Raw genomic sequence first — 15644 nt, forward strand, 5'->3', positions numbered from 1 at the left:
TAGTTGTTTCTGCCTGCATGGCAAAGCCTGGCAAGCTACCTGTGATGTATTTAATATGCCAGAAACAGTAACAACAAGTCTCACAATGGAGACGTTACTGGTGTCCGCTTGAGCAAATCGATGAACAATGGGAGGACAGTGCTGGACGGTGCTGCTGGAAATAGTTGTTAAACATTAGTTTGTTTATATATTTTTAAATTATTCCTTTCTGTGGAAATATAAGAGCTGTAGTATATTGCATCTAAATTTTTGATGTTTCTGCCACCAATTTAAAATTAGCTTTAAGGAAAAAAATTCATGGTAAAATTTATAAACCAGAGTACCTATACATCCTAACATAATTTGGGATGTGGGTTATTTAGCCTATTTGGGATATTATCTTGGATGTTGTTTTAAAATGCATTAAACTATAGAGGGAATATGTATCATTGCAAAGTTTAGTGAAATGTTTTATGCAGTTCTCAAGAATGTCACTTTGGGATTGTTAAATCAGAGTAAATTGTAATGGAGTAAATTGTCAGATATAGTTATGACTTGCATTTTCTATATATGTGTGTGCATGTATCTTTTTCTTCTTTGTAACAGGTTGTAATTCCTGTCTTAAAATATGTGAAAGGGGAACATCTGTCTCCAGATCACTGGCTCGACCTTTTTCGCATCCTTGGCCTTCCTAGAGGGACTAGTTTAGAGAAGTTACTGTTCGTGGATCTGCTCAGAGTATCTGATACGATTGTCGCCAGAGCTTCGGACCTGAAAGTAAGGCTCTCGTCAACCTGACACTGTTCCATTATTTCATTCAGAATACACGCGAACCTTGCTCTCTTTTTAGGGGGATGCATAAACAGTTAATTAAGCCTGTTCTGGAGCTGGGGAGATAGGTTAGGGGTCAGGGAGCATGTGGCAAGACCTGTATTCTAACAGTTGCTCCCTCCCCCACTCAGCACCTCCAGGGATAGCCCTGGAGCCCCCTGGGCATTGCAGGGGTACCCTGTGGCCCCAAGGACTGTGTAGTGGGTCCTGCTACTGAATGGCTCAATTCAGTTGGCCAAGTATGCTAAAGGGACCCCAGACTGCTTAGGAGGACCCCTCAATTAAAAACAAAAACTCGGAAAAACTGGAAAAAATGAAATAAAAAGTAAGGGAGTCAGATTTAATGTGAAGCAAACACATAAAAATCAGTTTAACATACTTTTAAAACCATAGGCATATTACAAATGGAAGCTACAAAAATAGAGTACGCTAAACCAAGACTCAGTTTGCTAATCAGGTTTTATAAAGGTCTCAGGCAAACATAAAACGCCCCATAATTCTTTCTATTTTTCTTTTGGAGCCACACCTGGAAGTGTTCCAGGTTTCCTCCTGGCTCTGTGGTCAGGGATCACTCCTGGTGGGTTCAAGGATCATATTGGCTGCCAGGGAGCGACCCTGGGTTGACTGTGTGCAGGACAAATGCCCTCCTTACCCTACTGTCACTTTGGCCTCAAAACTTCCCACAATTCTGTCATAAGTGGCAAATTTTCTTTTATTTTTTTTAAAATTAATTAATTTTACTTAATTTGGGTCACAACTGGCAATGCACAGGGGTTACTCCTGGCTCTGCACTCAGGAGTTCCTCCTGGTCTTACTTGGGGACCATATGGGATACTGGGGGATCGAACCTGGGTTGGCTGCGGGCAAGGCAAGTGGCCCAAGTGGTAAACTTTCAGTATTGTGTTCTGCCTATTTAACATGAAATAAAAGCTCTCTTTGATGCTCAGTTGTTCTGTATTTACTTCGATTAAACAAGTGTATCTTTATGTTTGTTAATAATTGTGGTGCACATTTGGATATTCATGAGGTTAGAGCACACCAGTGCTGTATGAGATAGTTGTAGAGAATTGTTCATCCCTTTCTATGTCTGAGGTCTCAAAGGTAAACTAGAGTACAGTTGCCATGTCCTGCAAAACTTTTAAGCCAGACAAGTTTTATGCTATATGATGATACATAGTTTTGATTTCGTTTTTATAAGTAAAAAAGTGCAAGGTACAATTCTGCATGTATACTTTAATTGTGGGAACCTGAGTTCTTCCTGTCTGGCATCCCTTGATAAATGAACAGTTCTTTTTTATTGTATGTAAAAATATATTCACGTATATTTTTAGTTTTTAAGGCAAAGGCATGAAAATATATCTTAACCTTTTTATAAATTATTAGATTTTATAATATTTGTTAAAATTAAAAAGCGGGTTTCTCTGTTAAATAGGATTTAAACAGTCGGGCACAAGGTGAAGTGACAATCAGAGAAGCTTTGCGTGAGCTCGATCTGTGGGGGGTCGGCGCGGTCTTCACACTGGTTGGTCACGAAGACAGCCAAGGGCGATCCCTGAAGCTGATCAAAGACTGGAAGGATGTGGTCAGTCAGGTCGGAGACCACAGGTGCCTCCTTCAGGCCCTCAAGGACTCGCCCTACTATAAAGGGTTTGAAGACAAGGTGTCGATTTGGGAAAGAAAACTGGCAGAGTTGGATGAGTACCTACAGAATTTAAACCATATTCAGAGAAAATGGGTATATTTGGAACCCATTTTTGGCCGTGGAGCATTGCCAAAAGAACAGACTCGCTTCAACAAAGTTGATGAAGATTTTAGGTCAGTACACGTACATGAGACAGTTTTAGTTTTAGAGCAGGAGATGGCTAACATGAGTTCATTTCCTTTTCCGTTCTCAGTGTGGTCTGTGTATTCTCTACTACACTATCATTCTCAAAAGCTATTTTTCCCAGTCAGCCATGGCCTTGAACCATATTGTTCTGATACCTGTCATTTCCACTCATGCATGTGTTTGTGTGTGTGGCGTGATACTTAATGTTTTATGAAGTTGCTAATTACCCTCTTGTAAATTTGATGGGCATCTTTTTCATGTATTAACTGTATTTCTCAACTGTCTAAGTGGGATTGAACATTTCTTTTTCCTTCTTTCCTCTTTGCAGTGCCTGGCCTGAGCTCAGGGCTTCACAGGCACGCATGTCTTTCCCTGTGAGTTCCCTTTGCCTTTTGGTATACTTCCTTCTTGCTTTTCTGCCTGTCTCTACTCTTTAATTCTATCCTATTTCCTAGCCCTCACCCTCTTAAAATACTTAGATGTTTTATGTTTTAGAGTGCCTGGCTGTCAGGTTTTAGCATTTGATCCTTGTCTCACTCCTAGTTATCTGTCCATGGGTGATGTCAGTCTTACTCTGCGTCTGTCCTCTTCTGCTTGATTTTAGCTTCTGCACTGAAACTTAAGTATTCCATCTGTGCTCCAGAGACTTTGAGTATCCTTAGTCATCATGACAAAACCAAATTCCTAAGCATAGCCACAAGTCTCTCAGTCTCTCCCAGGGTATAACCTGTGCTCCCAGGAGAATACAATGGTTAATTTTGACATCTCCCTCTATTTTTAAAACCACTTAATTGCCAATGTTGTTTCAAACCTAGTGAACTAACTTTTTCTGTGTCACTGGACCTTTGTCTTAGTGAGGCATAGGGCTTAACATTTATTTAATGAATGAATGAATGAATGAAATGGAATATGGGAGGTTAAATGGTCAGTGTGTTATTGTTATGTGTTGTGGGGGGTGTGGAATAGGCCTGGAGTTGATGGCCTGCATGTGCAAGGCCTTAAGTTTGATCCCTGGCACCGTATGCCTACTCCTGACGGGCCTGCTGGGTCCCAGTACTGCTGAGCTGGACCCTCACAGTCTTGGGTCTGAGCACCATCAAGTCCAAGCCGGGTATTGCCAGGAGTGGCCCCAAGGCCCTGAGCATTGCTTGGGAGGCTTCTGCAAAAATGGTCATGGAATGTTTTTAAGTTTTAGCAGCTTTAGAAACAGAATATCATATTACACTCACAGTGGTGTTACCAGTTTGTTTTAAGTAGGCAAAGTTTTTCTTTCAGCCGAAATGTTGTTATAAGAGATATGGAAATACTTTTTTTTCTTTTGTAGATCAATAATGGCTGACATTAAGAAAGACAGTAGAGTTACAACGTTAACTACTCATGCAGGAATCAGAAATTCTCTACTCACCATCCTTGATCAGCTTCAAAGATGTCAGAAATCGTTAAATGAATTTTTGGAGGCATGTCTTCAAAGTATCTTTGTCTAATAGATTGTAAAGTAATTGGTGCTTAAATGACTTGAAAAGATGAGGTGTTTTTTTTAAATTTTTACTTTTAGGAAAAGCGCTCAGCGTTCCCAAGATTTTATTTCATTGGTGATGATGACTTGTTAGAAATACTGGGCCAGTCCACCAACCCATCAGTGATTCAGTCTCATCTTAAGAAACTGTTTGCTGGTAAGATGGATTCAACAGCTCTTTATTGAACTTCAGTGCCAGGCTAAAAGCTCTGTACCCAGATAGATTGTTGAATAAAATGTAGGTCACATGGCCAAAGAATACCATCTCAGCTTGGTAGACAAGCTAGTAAGTTCACAAATCTTAGAGCCATGGAGTTAACTGCTACCCCCGTGGAAGTGTTTGGCTCAGGCTGTGGTAATACAAAGAAGGTGAATTGGAAGGTGAGTTCTGGAGGATGTCGAGGTCATGGCCAGGAGAAAGAACGCGAGGCTTGGAGTAGCCCAGGGCCGGTGCCAGCCTGCAGATGCAGAAAGGTGGGAACCACGGTCTCCCACCTGGGTTATCACGGTCAGTGGGTCAGTCCGGAGGCCAGCCCAAGGGAAGGTGCCCGTAGCAGGTGTGAAGACGGCTGGTTAGAGAAGAGGCTGTAGAGAAGCTGCATGTGCCCCTTCATTACTGAGCGACATCAGTAGAGTCCTGGGGTGGAAGTGGGAAATATGGAGCCATGTCTTTGTGGGCCATGTTGGCTGCGTGTAAGGCAAACGCCCTACCGCTGTGCAATGCAGCGATGGGAATAGGTGATAGTACATGCGAACAGTATAATGTAATATACTCTGTATGCAGCACTGTTCTGAATCACTTTTTTTGATTGAAAATGGAACATACAATAGTATTTTGTTACTTTTTTTATTTAAAATTTCATTACTTTATTCTATATTTTAAAATACTGTTTTTTTAAAAAAATTTTATTAGTGAAACACCAGTTGTAGATTTACAAATTTTTGTGCTTGGGTTTTGATTACACAATGATCAAATAACCATCCCTCCACCAGTGCCCATTTTCTACCACCATGGATCCCAGTATCCCTCCCACACCCATCCCCCCATCCCACCCTGCCTCTGTGGCAGGGCATTCCCTTTTGTTCTCTCTCTCCTTTTGGGTGTTGTGGTCTGCAAAAGAGGCATTGAGTGGCAATCATGTTCAGTCCATAGTCTACTTTCAACATGCATCTATCTCCCTTCCTGGGAGCATCCTCCAAACACCTTTTGTGCTCCCTTCTCTATCTAAGCTGCCCTTTCCCCTAGAATTCCTGGCTGGCCTCTAAGCTGTGGAGTAATCCTCTTGGTACTGATCTCGGCTATTCTTGGGTATTAATCTATTTTGTTACTTTATATTATTTTGTTACTTTTAATTGCTAAGTAAGATTCCATTGTTTGGGTATCTCACATATTCATCATTTATCTGTTTGTTGGATTATTTCCAGTTTGGATTACTTGGATTATTTCCAGTTTTTGGATATTATGAAAAGCTGTTATGTTTTATTATGTAATGGGATTAATATAATATATCACACTGTTTTATGAGTGAACATATTATTTCTAATAGTCTTAATCCTTTCTCATTAAATTTCAAGTTGACTTTTGTATTATAGGTATTAACAGTGTGTGCTTTGATGAGGAATCGAAACATATCACTGCTATGAAATCTTTAGAGGGAGAGGTTGTACCTTTAAAAAAAAAAGTTCTTCTATCAAATAATGTAGAGGTAAGTAATAAGGTCTTCAATCACAGCCTTTTTTTAAAAGTTAATGACTTATCAATATGCATCTCTCTTATTAATAATCATTATTTTAATTTTAATTAACTTTTATTATTTTAGCTATAGTCACGTAAGTGAAAAATGTATAATTTGTCCAAAACCAAAATGAGTTTTTCTTGAAGAGGCAGTCTCCCTCTCTGATAGCAGTGTTTATCTTCAGGGCACTAGGATATCATGACCTTGGGGACTTAGCTCATCACTCTGACTCTGCTTTATTATTGCAAACATTGGATTTCATTTGTCCTCTGACAAAATGAATGGACTAATTTTTAACTGTTTTGTTGGTTTACATAGAAATAGTGTTGGTCATGTCTCACAAAAATTTAAATGCATTTTGACATTTTACCATGTTCCCAAAGGTGGGGAAATAATTTTCTTCCTTTGTTTCAGCCTTAACACACTTGGTTGTGGTTCCTGGGGCTCACACATGGTGTTTTAATGCACCTCCATGTTTGATTATACATAGGGCATACACTTGGTTGTGGTGCATGCTGGGATTTCACAACCTCAGCACCATGCTAGGCACTTGGGGCAGTGCTGGGGAGGGAGGTGGCATCTCAGGCCTGCAAGTGTTACCCCTGCCAGTCTGCCACTGGACCACAGCCTCTCTCTTAGATTTGCTTTATGACTCGTGTATATAATTTTCCAATTTTACTTTCAGACTTGGTTAAATGATTTAGCCTTGGAAATGAAGGAAACTTTGAAACAATTGTTGAAAGAATGTGTTACAAGTGGGCGAAGTTCTCAAGGTGCCATTGACCCATCTCTGTTCCCTTCCCAGGTATGGGGGCTTATGTCTGTAGTGTGGATAGGCATGGTATCACAGGAAGATCTCTAAGCCAGAGACCAGAGGCTCACACCACTAGCATCTCTGTTTTTGTTTATCTAACAGTTAACATGCATGTTTCTTAACTTCTGGAGTTTGGTTCCCTCAACTGTAAATGTGGGAGAAGAACTGCATGATAGTGGATTTCTTCTAGCTCCCGCTATTAGCTTCCTGTAATTCAGATGCTTTCAAGCAGACAGTGCGCTGAGATAGAAGGAAACCAGGTGAACAGTGTGGGCCAGGGAAGTGGAGAACTGAATAGGTACTTTCTGATTCCCAATGATGAGTCCGTCAATAGAGACGCACTTTCGCTATGTCCCTAAACACTGCTCCCCACTTCCTCTTGGGGTCACTGAAGATGTTGGGACTAGTCGAATGTTTATGTAGGTTTGAAATACAAGACTGGGCTGGGGGTTTGTCGGGAAAGCTGAGATTTAAAGTAAGATAGTAGCTTAGTTTGCTTTGATAAGTTTAAAAATGTAAATCAAGATAAAACAAGCGAACAGATCTGATGGAGGCATTTGATGACTCATCGGGTGCTGAAAGATGTACTTTAGCGGAAACTCCATCTTTAGGAGTCATTGTCCATAGATTTAGTGCTTTTATAATATGCTGGATCACACCTGCTTTAAAGGAAGATATTGACGTTCCCTGTTCATTAAAGACCTGCATCAAACTATCTCAATATTTTTTTCAAGAAGTGGTGTTTGAGCATAAAATTTATCATGAGGTGTGTTTCGCTGGTACTATTCTAGAAAGCCTCCTGAGGAGTATGAACACTTTATGGGGTTTTTGTTTGTATGTTTTTATATAAATATGTAGATACCTGCCCTTTTTTAGAGGGAGGAGCTTGGGCCACACCCAGGTGTGCTCAGGGTTTACTTCTGGTTCTGTGGTTAGGGATCATTCCTGGCTGTGCTCAGGGGAACATATGTGGTGCTGGGAATTGAACTGAAGTTGACTGTGTGTAGGCAAGCACTTTAGATCTGGCTCCAAAGATACCTGTTTTTATCTGTTGTTGGTTTGTTTATGTTATTAGATTGAAAGATTAAGATTTTAATTTGAAATAAAAACTAAAATTTTGAAAACTTACACTTAAGCTGTGTGGTGAGAAATTATGAAAACAAAAACAAAACCAAAAACAAACAAACAAAAAAACTTCTTTTGGCCAGAGCGACAATATCAGTAGATAGGGTTCTTGCTTTACATGTGTCCAACTGGATTTGATCTTCAGCACCCGATATGTCCCCTGAGCCCTCCAGGAGTGATCCTTGGGCACAGAGGGAGAGTGGGGAGTAAGTTCTGAGAACAGCTGGTTGTGGCCCCCAAACGAACAAACTATTTTTGTCTAATTGTTGGGATAACAAATGTAATAGTGTTGGGTATGAGGTAGGAGATGTGGTACTTGGGGCCCTCAGAACCTTGAACATGCAAAATCTGTGTGTGTGTGTGTGTGTGTGTGTGTGTGTGTGTGTGTGTGTGTGTTCGTTCTTCCAGGAGAGAAAGTATTCTGGTATGCTATAAGATTATTTTGGTGTGCTTTTAAAAATAGAATGCATTGCACCTTGACATTGTCGTGTCTCAGAGATGGGAAAGAAGCAGTTCCTGAGGAGAGCCAGTTGAGGAAAAGAGGTTATAGTGAATGTGGTTTCCAGCCCAGAGGAGAGCTGCTCGGAGACATCAGCTTGCTGCTTTCCCATGACATGAGGTGTCCAGGGAGAGAGCTCCAGCGGACACCTGGGAGTCTGGGGGAAAATTTGTAAAATATTTCTCAGTAAATTTGCTCTCTGGAAATAATTTTTCTCTTTAATAGATATTGTGCTTGGCGGAACAGATTAAATTCACTGAAGATGTAGAAAATGCTATCAAAGACCATAGCCTTCATCAGATTGAAACACAACTAGTGAATAAGTTAGAGCATTACACTAACATTGACACCAGCTCTGAGGATCCAGGCAACACTGGTATGGAAAATGTGCCCTTTCCGCCTACTTCAGGGTTCTTGGAGTGTTCTTTTAGTACTCTAAACTTAGCTATTGCATTTTTTACTATTTTATATTTTGGAGATTAAGAAATACAGGATGCATACCTTTTTATATTTTACTTGTAACACTGTCACACTGTAGCACTGTCCTCCCGTTGTTCATCGATTTGCTCGAGCAGGCACCAGTAACGCCTCACAACAAATTGCGAGACTTGTTGTTACTGTTTTTGGCATATCGAATATGCCATGGGGAGCTTGCCGGGCTTTGCCGTGTGGGTGACATACTCTCAGTAGCTTGCTGGGCTCTCCGAGAGGGGTGGAAAAATCGAACCCAAGTCGGCCACGTGCAAGGCAAATGCCCTACCTGCTGTGCTATGGTTCCAGCCTTAGGATCAGTAATTCACTACCTTAAATAAAAATTTTATTGTTAATTTAGTTTAAGTAACCATTTATAGTAGTGTTAACATTTATGGCTTTGATGCAGTTACAGCTCCTTGCCACCAGCAAAACGCTCAAGACCCTTCACTCGTGTCCACACGCTATTCTAACCTGACATATCATTCCCTACATGTTGTCCCCCTGCATAGTAATCTGTTTTAGTAATCTCAAGGGCCTTCATCAACATCCTGTTTTCTTGTCCTGCCTCCCAGCATATCAGAGATGTGTATTATCATTTAGTATTTGTCTTCTTGGGCTTAATTTACTTCACTGACTGTGGTGCCCTCCTGGTCCTCTAAAGGAGTTCTAAGTCACTGTAGTGGCCATTGTCCATGTAGCAGTTCCTGGAATAGTGACAGACTGGGGCACTATTCCCTTGAGGAAGGGGTCAGAATCCCTCTTCCATTGAATTCTGATGCTTTAGATTTCATACATAAAACTCCTAACATGGAAAAAAATTGGTAATTTTGGGCTTGTTTGATTTACATAATCTGCCATTCAAATATACCATAAAATTACTTTTTAAGTTCATCAATAAATCATCTATGTATACTAATAGTAAAATGCTTGTCACAGGTAATACTTTTAATCATTGTTTTTATCTATCAACAGAATCTGGGATTCTGGAGCTTAAACTTAAAGCACTAATTCTTGATATTATTCACAATATTGATGTGGTAAAGCAGTTAAACCAGGTTCAGGTTCATACAACTGAAGACTGGGCTTGGAAAAAACAAGTTAGATTCTATATGAAAAGTGACCATACATGTTATGTTCAAATGGTGGATTCTGAACTTCATTATACTTACGAATATCAGGTATGATTTTTACCACACGGGTTTTATTTTTGCAGTGAGGAAATATGTACTTTAAATAAGGAATCTGATTTTACATGAGGGAACTCTTTTTATTTTAATTGTAATTTTTAAGAATTTTGTATGTTACTATCTTTTTATCATAATCACGAAGTATTATTTACTGGGTAAAATTTTGAAAATCATTTTTCTAACATCAGTGATGTGACTCGAGCAGTAGAAAGCATGTGCCTGGCATGTGGGACCCCCTGGGTTCGGTCCCTGCAGGCAGCACTAATCCCCAGCACTGCTGCCTGTGGCCTGCATGGCTCTCCAGGCAGCACTGGGGAGGCATCTTGTGGCCCCTGCACCCAACAACAAATGACAAAAACACGCTGACCAAAATGCTAATGTCAGTACTGAAGTAAGTCTTTAAATGTGTCTTTGGGGGTGGGGGGATGAAACACACCCTGCCACGCCCATGAATCCTCCTGGTGGGGTTCAGGGAACTATATGTGGTGCTGAGGATTTAACGGGTGGGATGGATGGTTGCATGCAGGTATGGTGCCTTACCCTTTAAATGTACCCTTTCATAGAAGTCCATGCTAAATTCATTCATATAGGATTTTATCTTCAATCCTAGGAGAAATGAACATAAGTAACCTTTATAGAAACTATCTAGGTTATGCCTCCTTCTATGAGGCTGAAAATAATGCAGCTGCAAATGTGCCAAAATGTTTGTTTTCAATTTGTGAGGAGAAAGTTATCAAACATATTGTAGTTGGAAATGGTACTGAGTCTCAAAATTCCAGCTGTATCCTCTCTGCCTTTTTATGTCACTTTCCCAGTCATGTGAACATATTATACAGTTTTAAAATAAGCACTCATCAGGGGAGTTGCATCTGATTCTCTCAAAGGGAAAATATATTTTGAGATCTGAATGTGTCTACCTAAATTAAGGGATGACTCTGTAAACTACAGACGGAATGAGGATCTTATGGTTTCCAAATTTTAGTAGATTTCTTGTTTGTTTCTTTGTTTTTGCACCATACCTGGCAGTGCTCAGGACTTACTCCTGACTCAGTGCTCAGGGACCACTGCTGGTGGAACTCAGGGGGATCATATGTGGTACTGATCAATTTGTTTTCCTTCAAGTATGTTTTTGTGCCATTGAGAGACTATTTGGAAAATGTAACAATAATATTCATTGAGGATAAATAAATGCATGATTTAGCAATAACTAAATTTAATTTTAGTTTATGCTTTCTTTTACTAAAATATTTTTGTATTTTTTTAAAGTTGAAAACCCTAATTTACTGCCTTTTTAGCTTTTTTTTTCATTGAGATAATGTTGGTGTGTTTTATTTTCACATGCTGTATTAGATTTTTTGGGGGGAAGTTACACCTCTCTAGTAGTATCAGCAGCCCCTGGGACCAGCTAGGCCATGCTTCTGTGCTCGATGCCTTGTGAATTCTGCACTGTCACAGTGCCCATGCTGGGGCCATAGGGCCACTCCTGCCCGTGCTTGGGCACCCTGACTTGGGACATGTGCCCTGCCCCCTTCCTTTTTAAATTTTTGACTATGATCTCTCACTATAAAAATATTTGTCAATGTAAGTAGAACATGAATGTTGGGACTCTTTATTTCCCTTTTACAGGGCAATGCTCCCAAGCTGGTTTATACTCCTTTGACAGACAAGTGCTACCTAACGCTCACTCAGGCCATGAAGATGGGCCTTGGCGGGAACCCTTATGGACCAGCTGGAACCGGGAAGACTGAGTCAGTCAAGGCTTTGGGCGGACTCCTTGGAAGACAAGTTTTAGTGTTTAATTGTGATGAGGTAGAATAAATGATTATCCAATGATATAAAAGGATATCAACTGTATATTTTGATTAATTTATTTATATGAAATATTTTCTTTTAAAATCAGTCTAAATTACTTAACAATTTGGGAACCAGGGAAATAACTCAGAGCACAAGAGTGCTTGTCTTGCATACCCAAGAACCCGAGCTCAAGATCCTTGAAGTTGACATGCCTTAATTCATACCCCTGAATCTGTACCCCAAGCACTAGTGTGTATAGCCCAGGTGTCCAACTGCATTGCTGAGCCCCTGTTGCAGCACAGTCCCAGGGCCCCTCGCACTGAGAGCCTGGTCTGCTTGACTGAGTGTTGCCATGGGTGAGCCCTGGGCTCCTTAGCACTGAACTGCGCATCCTCCCCTAAAGAATCTTAAATACAGAGTGACAGCTTTTATTAGAGTAGAATGAAGAACTGAATAGAAAGGAAAGAATTTAAGATGACCACTTCAGAATACTTTTTGCAGGATTTATATTTCATTTAAAACAATAACAAAAACAAAATCTTGTGTTTGTCTTACATACTTTTCAGAACTCTTTCCTGTATGTTCTTGCAACCACCCCACAAGTTGATAGAGGAATCTCTATTTACAAAAAGAGCAAAAGAGGCATGAGGAGTGAAATAGTCATCAGCAAATGGCTTTAAGTATTACATGACAATTTGAGATTTTAATAGTTTTTAGTGATCGTGATTGCATTTTTATTATTTTAAAGGGCATTGATGTGAAGTCAATGGGACGGATATTTGTTGGTTTGGTGAAATGTGGAGCCTGGGGTTGTTTTGATGAATTCAATAGACTGGAAGAATCTGTCCTGTCAGCAGTTTCTATGCAAATCCAGACAATTCAAGATGCTCTGAAGAATCATAGAACTGTGTGTGAACTCCTTGGCCAAGAGGTATAGAACACACAGAGGTTTAATGAACTAAAGTATTAAGATGTGACATACTCATAATCAGGAGATTATTATCTTTGTTTTCTCTGGCAGCCTTGTTTCTGATCTGTAGCACTCTAGCACTGTCCTCCCGTTGTTCCTCTATTTGCTCGAGCGGGCACCAGTAACACCTCCATTGTGAGACTTGTTATTACTGTTTTTGGCATATCAAATATACCACAGGGAGCTTGCCAGGCTCTGCCGTGTAGGTGAGATACTCTTGGTAGCTTGCCAGGCTCTCCCAGAGGGACGGAGGAATTGAATCCGGTCAGCCACCTGCAAGGCAAACGCCATACCCGCTGTGCTATCGCTCCAGCCCCTCTCCTTAACCTTCCCCCAAAACCCTCCCCCTATAGCCCTCCCACACAAACCTATCCCTGTAACCCACAACCCTCCCCCAAACTCTCCCCCTATAGTCCTCCCCTATAACCCTCCCCTGTAACCCTCCCCTAATACCCTCCCCTATAACGCTCCCCTGATCTGTAACCTTGTGTGAACCTTTTTGCTTGCCCCCTTATTCCTACTATTTCCATTGTTAATTTTCAGACAATAAACTGTGTAAGTCACGTAGGAATTTTCTCTGTGCTGGCACAGTGCTTACTGCTACACTCTTATTCGTGCTGTAATCTGAGATTGGTACTATGATTTCAGCTGTGTGCAAGATGAAACTGGCTTGGGGAATTGAGGGGCTAGTGATGGGATTGGAGCATGTTCTCTGCAAGTTGGAGGTCTGTGTCAGATCCCCTGCACACACTGGCCCCCAGCACCTCCAGGAATCGCCTCTCAGCACTGTTAGCTGGGAATTGAACCCACTTCTGGCTAATTCTTAAAATAATATGAAAGTTTAGCAGAACAATAACTGTTCTGTTTCTCTCGACTCACTCTAGGAAAGAGGTATTCATGCCATTATTACATAAAGTTATCTAGAAAAATGTCGACTTCAGTATAAAATTGTAATGCTGAATGTACTGAAAGTTAAAGGAACTGAGAAATTGCTGTAATTGGTAACATTTTCACCATTAGAACTTTCTCTGACATCTAAGAAAGTAAGACCAGTATAAACATGTTATTTACATGATGCTTGAAATCTTGTCTAAAGAGCAGTTATAATGATTTTGCTTCTGTCATTAAAATATATTTATTTATTTTGGGTGCTATGGATCTTTCCTAGCGGTGCCTAGGGGATCATACTGTGTGGGGCTTGAATCTGGACCTCCTGCATGCGGAGCATATGCTCTAACCGAGTGGCCCACCTTCCCAACTCTTCACTTATTCTTTTCCTTTCTTCAAACAAACGAGTTCTTTTCCCCAGCCAGTGCTGTTCTGGACACCTGCGCTTTCACTCTGCCCTAGGACCTTCTCCTAGTTACCCCTGTACGACAGCCTCAACTGTCTTTCCCTACGCACTCCTTGTTGGTATTTAAGTAGGGGCCCTGTGTCGGCCTTAGTAGACTCAAGTCCAGAGAGGCATAAATACTTGCTGCCTTTAATTCAGCACTGTGTAACCTCTGACACTCAGCTGCTTGCCTAGTGTGAGGAAAGACTTCAGAAGAATATATGTTGATTTGAAGAAATAGCAATCCAAATCTGTTAAAATGTCTTAAAAACGCTCAACCTGAGAAAACCAAGGTTTGATCATAAATCATAAAAAAAGAGATTTGTTTTTCAGTGTTAAGTAGATATTTAGTTCATTAGTTATTTTTTTTCTGTTATAAAATCTGAGTATAGAAATATGTCACAATAAAGTTTCTATTGGAAATATATTTTATATATAATTTCAAATATCTGATGCTCATATTTCAGGTAGAAATAGATTCTAATTCTGGAATTTTTATCACCATGAATCCTGCTGGAAAAGGTTATGGAGGAAGACAAAAACTACCTGATAATCTTAAACAACTTTTCAGGCCAGTAGCTATGTCTCGTCCAGATAATGAGCTTATTGCAGAAGTAATACTCTATTCAGAAGGTTTTAAGGAAGCTAAAGTCTTAGGCAGAAAATTGGTAGCTATCTTCAACCTATCTAGGTGAGTTTTTTAAAAAATTCACTAAAGTTTATTGCTCCTATGATTGGTTATGGTTATTAATGACCATATTACATTTGTCCAGTTAACCTTTATGCTATTTATAATATAGTTAAGATATTAATAGAAAGTATGTCGTTTAATTAAAAACACTGATTCAAACTATTTTTTAAAATATATTATTAATTTATCGATCTTTTTTTCCTGTGAGATATTTTTGTTGGAGTGTTCCAGCTAAGTAATAGAACTATTAGTTTATCAATGAGAAGTCAGATTTCTACTCCTTTTTGGAGGGAATTTTTCATAATTTTTCTCTTCTATTTTAATCATAATAGATTGACTTTCTGCTTCTTAGGACAACCAGATCTCTGGTTCATATAATTTAAATGATAGGATTTAAGGTGTCAATGGTAGAGAGCAAAATGATCTAATTAAATGCTTTAGGAATAAAGGTAATAGATAATTGAATTTTGTAGCTTCTTTAAGATGTTAGTCAGTTTGTGAAAGACATATCCTGGTCTCTGAGAACCTTCCAGCTTTACAATTTTGAGTGATCATATTATGTAATCGATTGTTTAAAATAAATGAATGAGTGATTCGTTCTCATTTCTGTGTTTATAATTATATTCTGTATTTCCTTAGAAGTGATGATAACATGATTTTCTCATAGCTATCTGATGCTTTATAACTTCCATGTCTTTATTCAAGAGAACTTCTGACACCACAGCAACATTATGATTGGGGTTTGAGAGCTCTGAAGACTGTTTTGAGAGGAAGTGGAAATCTTCTTAGACAGCTGAAGAAATCTGACTTTAAAGAGGAAGGTATGATTTTGTTATTCCAGATCTAATAATATTTTTAAATAAGCTT

At 39.7% G+C, this 15644-nt stretch overlaps 1 protein-coding gene across 1 annotated transcript in view; it reads left to right on the forward strand.

Moving 5' to 3' along the window:
• DYNC2H1 (dynein cytoplasmic 2 heavy chain 1) overlaps positions 1–15644 on the forward strand; it is a 157184-nt gene that overhangs the window by 35386 nt on the left and 106154 nt on the right. Inside the window, exons 25-36 of the mRNA XM_056114949.1 lie at positions 586–756; positions 2243–2625; positions 3963–4095; positions 4194–4311; positions 5748–5860; positions 6576–6695; positions 8554–8704; positions 9775–9980; positions 11616–11798; positions 12532–12714; positions 14554–14777; positions 15483–15598. Coding sequence (XP_055970924.1) covers positions 586–756; positions 2243–2625; positions 3963–4095; positions 4194–4311; positions 5748–5860; positions 6576–6695; positions 8554–8704; positions 9775–9980; positions 11616–11798; positions 12532–12714; positions 14554–14777; positions 15483–15598 — 2101 coding nt within the window. The remainder of the gene's footprint in view (positions 1–585; positions 757–2242; positions 2626–3962; positions 4096–4193; positions 4312–5747; positions 5861–6575; positions 6696–8553; positions 8705–9774; positions 9981–11615; positions 11799–12531; positions 12715–14553; positions 14778–15482; positions 15599–15644) is intronic.

The sequence above is a fragment of the Sorex fumeus genome, unplaced genomic scaffold (genome assembly GCF_029834395.1).
Source record: "Sorex fumeus unplaced genomic scaffold, SorFum_2.1 ptg000028l, whole genome shotgun sequence".
NCBI classification, from domain to species: Eukaryota; Metazoa; Chordata; class Mammalia; order Eulipotyphla; family Soricidae; genus Sorex; species Sorex fumeus.